This window comes from Crocodylus porosus, unplaced genomic scaffold, assembly GCF_001723895.1.
Source record: "Crocodylus porosus isolate Cpor-Errol unplaced genomic scaffold, CroPor_comp1, whole genome shotgun sequence".
NCBI classification, from domain to species: Eukaryota; Metazoa; Chordata; order Crocodylia; family Crocodylidae; genus Crocodylus; species Crocodylus porosus.
Window position 1 is genome coordinate 257,590,285 of NW_017728886.1, and position 8,020 is coordinate 257,598,304.

Genomic DNA, 8,020 nt, shown 5'->3' on the forward strand with positions numbered 1-8,020 from the left:
AACTTTTCACTAGGTTTATGCCAGCTAATAAATAGAACATGCATCAAAATCTGGGTTACTTGCTATAATTTGGGTCTAATAAGTATACTTGCAATATACGTTGGATTTAGAATTTAATATATTTTCACATTATAGTCCCGGTAGAGGAAATTCAGGAAGAATTTTCTCTAGGGGGCCTATAATGAAAAGATATCTGAAATTCCAACTCTTCAATTATTTTTGTTTTCAGCAAGGATCATCACCCATGATGTAGAGTGAGGGGTCTGGCCTTAGGCAACTGGAAAAGCCATTAACAAAAATCAACTGGGGCTTTATTTACTTGGAAGCTGAACCAAACTGTACTTGGTACTTTTAGACAGGGTCTGGCCTACTAGAGATGACCCTCAAGGCAGGCTCTTCTATACTAAGGAGTTCCATACTGTAGTGTGATATACTTGCAACCTAGTCTATCTTTCAATCAGTCGTCTGTAAGGAAATGAAAAGGAGAATTTTCAAAGACAAAATGGGATGCACAATATTTGACTCTCGAGCCCTTTATGCCATTCCACAACAAGGTGATCAAACTTGGCTATCTCCCGTGCAGTGGTGCAGAGTAATCCTTTCCAAATGAAAAGCGTGCACCTCTCTTTCCTCTTCTTAAAACACTCCTTGGACCTGCCTCCTCACTGCTCTCCTCAGAGCTGGATGCTCTAGTGCCTATTCCTGAGCCACTTGAAGGCCTTTCATGTGTTGCACTCCAACACGGGGCTGTCTCCTCTTGGCAGTCTTGCTGGCTCGGGGCCTTCAAGCTGTCATTGAAAACAGCAGCAGCCATGCACTCAGCAGCTGTCTGATCACAGGAACACAGTAGCTTTTCACACATACTCCAGCCGATGCCTTCAAAAGACAAAAAATTTAAGATGTTAAAAGTTTGACATTTGGACGCTAATTATCGTGCTTCATTTTAAAATGGTGTTGTCACCTATGCCACAAGGCTGAGTAACATTTACAAGAAAAGCCTTCAATCCTGGGTGTCAAAGAGATGCTACGAAATCCATATCTTGACACCTAACTGTAAACAGGTTTTGGGAGAGGCTGAGAGGCTGCAGCTCCCATTGATCACCGTGAGATCAAAAATTAACCTCCTTACATTTGTGACGTTCCACTATTGGTAGACACACCTCTTTCAGTCTGCTCTTGAGCTGCATGGTTGTTTCATGTAAAACAGGCCTTGGCTTCACCAGGAACAATAAGCAAGTTTTGGTCAGGTTTAGTCGCTTGCTTTTGTTAAGAACATTCTTAATGTGGTCACTTTTTTCCTTCTCGAGACGGACTCCGATGGCATGTAGACTCCAGCTAGTATAACGTCTTTTCTGTCTAAGCTCTGTGAGGCTCTTCTTGTTATAATTCTACACTGATCTCAATCTGGCTCAGGAGGAATGCCATAAATTTCATTATCTAACCCCCACACTTACACTTTGGTTTATGATCGAAACACACAACTTCAGATCGCAAAATTCTCTCTGGATGGCATCCGAGTTTTCTAACTTGTTCCATACAGCAGTGATGAGAGAAACAGCACCTGAAATAGAGAAGCCCACATCTAGCTCTCTCAAAATATGTAAGTGGTACTTATGTGACTGGAGTTAACTGCCTATTTCTGGACCACTTGCATGAATTTTAGATCCTACTTCACCCTTAGATTATGCATAACTCTTGACATCACAGAATGGAGGGGGAGTGCAAGCCAGAGGGCGTGTAGCTCAGTGAAAGGCACTGGCCTGGAAGGATGGGCAGGCCCTGGGTTCTGTCTCCTGTCCCCAGTGGGACAGCTTGCCCCCCAGCTTATCCAGGAGAGAGAATCCAGGAGCCCTTGTCTTTCCTGACTACTGAATAAATCACTGGACCCTTCCCCCCCGGCTTCCCAAATGAACCAGCTTCTTCAGGAGGGGTGGGGGTGATTCTTGGCAGTGCCTGATCCATGGCCAGGTAGTTAGAGCATTTTGCTGGGAAGCTGGACATGAAGGTTTCCCTTACCTACATCTGGGGGATGCTTTCTCACTACCTGGGCAAGTGCCCTAACCACTAGGCGGCTAGGCTAAAAGTGTAGGAAGCCCTTCCTCCTCCTCTGGTGTCAAGGTTCTGCAGCTAAGTTTCCAGGGACTTGCATGGAGTTAATGTGCCTTCCCAGGGCAGTAGCTATAGTGGATCCCTTCTGAGCATGCTCAGAGGAAAAAGGCAAGTTGCACATGGAGGAGTGGGAGCTAACCTAAGTGGCCTATACAGCATATGGGTGCTCCTTACCCATATAAAGGTGAGTTTGACTTGGCCCAAATGTTCAATTTTCTCTAATGCACTGCATCTCCCTGCATCGCAGCCTGCTTCCTTCTATTTTTTTTTTTATCTTTTTGGTGCATTGATCCTGTGTTGGTGTTTAATGGATAGACTTTTATTTTTAAACATATTATTTAGACAGAAAAAAAGCTCTCAGCTTCCTCTGACATCACTGCTCCTGCCTAATGCCTCCTGGTCCCCTGGCTTTTCTGTCTTAAATTAGTTGCAAGCCCCTAGAAGGACACCCCAATCTCTTTATGACTATAAGTATATAAATAATTCTCCTGAAAACTGAATGCATAATTAGTACAGCTAAGAATGTAACTGGAAACTACCAGCATCATAATGGTTAAATCCTTCAGCTGCTTCCCTGCTGAACATGAGCCCACCCAGAGAAACAAGCTCTGCCTACTTCATGTGCACCTAATCTGTCAGGCAGCATATGCAGCCTATAGGGATCCTGAGTTCATTCCCCATGACAGAGCCTGGGTTAAGCACTAGTGGGCACAGTCAGGATTTTGAGCCTGGGTTAAGCACTTGGGCATACTCAGACTATGCTGTCTGTACTGCAAAACTGCTAGAGTTGGGTATTCCTGGAGCAGGATTAATTGGGAATGGTTTGTTTCTTGACAGTCAGGGTTGCCAACCCAAGAATTGTTTGTGGGGGTTTGTTTTTGGGGGGAGGCGTGGGGGTTGCCGACAAACTGCAAACTTTTTACTGACCATCAAACTTTTTTTACTGACATTTGTTTTTCACTTTACAAGAGTAACCCTTCTGCCAGGCACTAGACAGCAATAACAAGAGCCAGGTTCAAATTTAGGTGTTTAACAGTAGCTTTAACAGTCTTACTTGACTGAACAATGGCTGTGAACTGTGCTTCCCCCATCTCAGGGGTCCCCTACCTACCCCACACCCTGATATTTCTGACCACACCTTGCACTGTGCTGCCCCCAAGTCCATCCCTCAACTGACCCCTATTGGCTCTGCCCCCTGCCCCCTGGCACAAACCACCCAACTACCACTTCTCCAAACCCCGCAGTTCCACCCCAGCCACACAGCCCCCACTTCCCTTTCCCATCAACTGTCTCTAACTGCCCAAGCCACATAGCCCTGCCTATCAGCGAGGTGAGTAGCCATTACAGAAAGGCAGCTACCAAGATGCAGCAGCAGCACGTGGCTTGGGGTGGATGGTGAGGGGGCTACAGAGGTTCCTGTGGGCCATAACAAAGGCCATTGCCAGAGAGCTCCCTGCAACATGCTAAGCTGTGCTCCCACTGAGACTCAAGATGGCACTGCTCTGTTCTCTCTGTCCTTCAACACAAATTCTTAGTTTTCTAAAGACAGATCCATTTTTTTGGTCTTTATAGACAAGCATGTTTAGCCTTTTTTCCTTGTGGACTCTCTGAAATTATGGACAGTTGGCAGCTCTGTCACCAGTGGTCCCAGGCTTGGTAGAGAGCCAAAATATTTGTGGCCAGAGTTATACATTAGGACCAGAAGAAACTTATACTTAGCTGGTCTTTGGTCCTGCCACAGCAGGTCAGGTCCTTTTGGTATAAGTTCTACTACTCAAACCTGAAAAGACCCCACACAATTAAGGTTTCCACCAGTGCCCTCCCAGGAGACTCTTCCATACCCAATGGAACTCACCCTGTGGTAGCTTTCCCTTCTCCTGAATTTGCCTTAATTTAATTTCCTTGCTCCTAGAAGTAACTTCCAGTGCCAACAAGAACAATTTGTCCCCCTTGCAGAAGGAAAATCCTAATTGCATGGACTTCAGTGGGGCAGTGCTTCATCCCTGGTGATTATACTCTTCCAAAGGCGGGTGCAATAGTTCTGTCTGCAAACTGCCTTCCAACCCAGCCATTTCTTGACACTGCTTTTGCTCCACTGTATTCTTTCTTGTCTCCCTTTATTTCTTCCTTTATTCCTTTTGCTCCTCTTCTCTTCTCTACCATTTAGCAGCTTGCCTCCAAAATAAATCTCATCCTCCAGAAACCAGAACCCCTAATAGGACATTGACCACCATTACACTGATGACTGCTTATACGTCCCACTGCCTTCCTCTATGTTTTGTCTTTCTTCTTTGTTTAGAGCATAAGTTCTTGAGGGCTTGGGCTCTCTCTACTCAGCCTTGGATGGTCCCCTGGAACTGCTATAGTAAACACAGATACTTAGCAGGTGTCAAGGAGCCAGCACCTGTCCAGTACATCTGCAGGAGAACCTCTTCCTTCCTGGCCACAGTAGCAGCCATAAGATTCAAATTCCTGTGGACATCTGTCAGTCAAACAATACAGCATTTCTCCTAGCTGGGGCAGCTCCTGCTTCACTTTCCCATTCCCTCTTATTTGCAGAAAGGTAAATCGGTCGCAGACTGTAAAGAAAAATGCATTGATGAACAGGTAACATTTAAGAACTTACACATTCATCAGGGTAAGCACCACCTCTTCGGCTGTGGTTGGAAAGTATGGAGTGTTTGGGAGGCATCACAAAATAAATGCAAATGATTTTCCTTGCTAGGTTTAGTCTTGTATAATCCACATGTCCTCTCTGAGGCTTCATAAATACGTCACTGAGTCTAAATTTACTGGAACATGTCTCCATAGGGGTCTAAATTTACTGACCGTAATCCTCACCATAATCATTACAGTTTTCCCACTGTTTCTAAGTGGCGTTGACGAGCTATTCTTAAGTTGATCAAGATTCTTTTGCTTTTGTCTTATGCTCCCTTCTCATCTGTTTTATACACTTGTTCTCTTTTTGTTTGTATAGAATATAAATCCTTAGGCATTTCTTTATCACACCTACTCCAACACATTGACCAGGACCTGCAGGCATGACTAGAACAGAAGTTACCTTGTGGAGGTAACATGCTGCTGAATCAAGCCTAGTAAGTACTACTTAGCCTCAAGGAACTAGATCCCATTTTCGGATGGCTTGAGAAATCCTATACCTGCAGTGACTTCAACTGGATTTTATTTTCCTTCATTTCCATGCTTTAATTTGTGAGATTCTGCAAGACTCTTTTCATCCTGGAACCAATCTTGTGGCTATCAAGCTAGCTAAAATGTCCCCTGTAACATCTTTTGCTCCTGCTGTTCTTTCTAGGTAAGTGTTTGTAAACTGGCTGTTCAGCACAAATTGCCTTTGCTTAGAATAGACCATCATGACTTTATGGAAAAGGGAAACACAGGTGAAGTGAGTTCTCCAGCAAAAAGGCACCAAAAAGGAATTAAATGCTGTTAAAGACATCGTTAGGAAAAGAAAGGCAGAGAATAGCAAGAGTGGGAAAACTGATTTTACTGAAGAAAGAGCTTTTCCCAGCTGCAAAGAGAAGATGCAAATGAAACAGGAATGTGATGAAAAAGCTTTGCTCTTATGTATTGTTTCACATGTGTGGTGCCACTCTTCCAAGATAAAGTTATTTTTAAGGTTATGAGAAAGAGGAATTTGGTGCATCAGATTCTCACTAATTTGAAAAACAGAATTGTTGGTATTCACGGCTAATACAAAAGAAAGCCAGAGCAGGAGAGCAGGGACTACACAGGACATATTTTCTTCAGTATCTGCTGGAGGGATGTCTCTGATGATGTGTACTTGCCATGATGGCAGAGGCAGAACAGGCTTGTGGTTAAGGATTTGATGTGGGAGATCTGGGGTTGAATTTCCAGCTCTTCCTGTCTGACCTTGGGTAAGCCATTTGACCGTTTCTCTCCTTATCTATACAACCATACTTAACAGTGATCCTTTTGTCTGCCTTGTCTATTTGGACTGTACAGCCTTCGCCTGCCCCGGCTATATGTTGTTCAGTCCCTAACACTGTAAGTCAGTAAGCAGGAGGAATGGCAGGAAAATGGCCACGTCAGTGTCCATTTGTCCGGTAGTGACCTGGCCCCATCTTCCACTCCTGAGTTTACACCAAACTAAAACCCTCCTGAACCTAACCCTCCAGCTCCAGTTCCATTCAAACCTCAAGGTCCAAGTACCATAATATTATAGCAGAGTTACTGTGCTGGCTGGATGGGTTGGTATGGCCTCTCAGTGTGCAGCCCCTGAAGCCCCTGGGTCATTTCTATCACACAGGAAGGCAACTGGTCAAGAGAGGAACCCTGAGCAACGTTTCAGGTGGGAGCGTGCTTCCCTGCCTGCAGAAAACCATCAACGTGTCTTGGATTCAACTTCAAGAGGGTGGCCCTGCTCTGCACCAAGTGTGCACCAGTCTTGTCACTCCTGCTCATGTTCATCTACTGGGCCCATAAGCGCACACAGTGACCACGGGGAAAAGTTGGCATCTGAGAACTCAGTCAGCGTCTGGATTTCTCCTGCACTCTGACCCTGCCTCTCCTTCCCCATCTTCTGCTTTGGGGCTGTTCCTTTCACTATCTGTAACAAGCACAGGAGGTCCTTGCAGGGCAGCTGGGGCATACCCGAATTGCAAGTCTACAGAATGACTGATTGAACCTTCTCAGAGTTATCTACAGACGGCAGAGCTGAAAAGCGAGGGGAGGGGGGTGCCTGGAGGTTTGGAGCTCTCCAAGTGGGAGAAAAGAAGTCTTTTTAGTTTCTCTGCTTTCTATAAGTAGCAAAATCTCACTTCAAGGTGTAATTAGACTGTTGGTCAAAAGACAAAACACAAGAAAATCTCTTTTCTGATTTCATTTTGGTTGCAGCATTTGTATCTAAGGATGCAAGGTTTCCGGTGAGGTAATAGCGTCTCCTGAATCAACTTGTGTAGCTGGGAGAGACAAGCTTTTTGGCTTCATGTGCCTTGGTCTCATCTGAGAATGAGGCAGTCATAATCCAAACTAGGGAAATTAGAGCAATTGCTTTCACTCTAACCTAATTAGGTTAATCAGTAGGACTGCTTGGAAGAGAAGTGCACCCGTATCACCTGTGAAGCAAAACAGAGTCGGCAAAGAAAGAAGTAAGGGTTAACGAGCCAGAAAACCAATGTTTCTGCTAAATTCATTGTTTTTGGTGTCTAGGAAAGTTATGACTTTCTGAGTGCAGGCCTGTCTTCTGAAAGTAGTGTGTAGGCTGGCTTTGAGAATAAGAATTATGAGAGCAAAAGTGTGGAGCCAGTGTTATATGAACAGTGTTCTCCCACCAGTGATAGGGCATTTCTGTCCTTACCATTTTTTCTACATGAGTTTATTCTGGAATATGGTATTAATTTACTTTCACCTACATTGTTTCCACCAGGGCATGGGATAATAGGGTTACCATATGTCTGGGTTTTCCTGGACATGTCCTCTTTTTGGGTCTTCACATCTCCATTTGGGTGTGTGTGTGGGGAGGGGGGGTGTTAAATATGAACAAATGTCCCGGATTTCACTACACTCAGCTTCAAAAATTTTCCTGGCACTTCCTGGCTTGCCCTTACAAGGAGCTTCTTGGAGCTGTGGGAAGCAGGGGGAGGGTGATTGGAAGTAGGGGCATCCTGTGCATCTGCACATGCATGTAGCCGGCATACAACCAGGCAGGGTGGTGGAAGCAGCCCCCCAGCTGGAATCAGGTAAGTCTGTGGGAGGCAGGGGTTGGAGGGCCAAGACTTGGGCACTATCCGGGGGAGCTGTGTGTATGCATGGGGAGGAGGGGATGAGTATGTGTGGGGGTTGGGTGCCTGATGACACTGGGGGACGCTGTCCAGGCACTGGGGCTGCAGCAGAGTGGGGGGAGGTACGGGAGGCACCTGCCCTCCAGCAA

The 8,020-nt window shown here is 45.4% G+C and overlaps 1 protein-coding gene across 1 annotated transcript in view; it reads right to left on the minus strand.

Annotated features, from left to right (window-relative positions):
* Nucleotides 1-212: 212 nt before the first annotated feature.
* OC90 (otoconin 90) overlaps nucleotides 213-8,020 on the minus strand; it is a 33,649-nt gene continuing 25,841 nt past the window's right edge. The window contains exons 15-17 of the mRNA XM_019547037.1: nucleotides 4,514-4,688; nucleotides 1,455-1,561; nucleotides 213-876 (exon numbers count right to left, since the gene is read on the minus strand). Of these exons, the coding sequence (XP_019402582.1) occupies nucleotides 569-876; nucleotides 1,455-1,561; nucleotides 4,514-4,688 (590 nt within the window). The 3' untranslated portion in view covers nucleotides 213-568. The remainder of the gene's footprint in view (nucleotides 877-1,454; nucleotides 1,562-4,513; nucleotides 4,689-8,020) is intronic.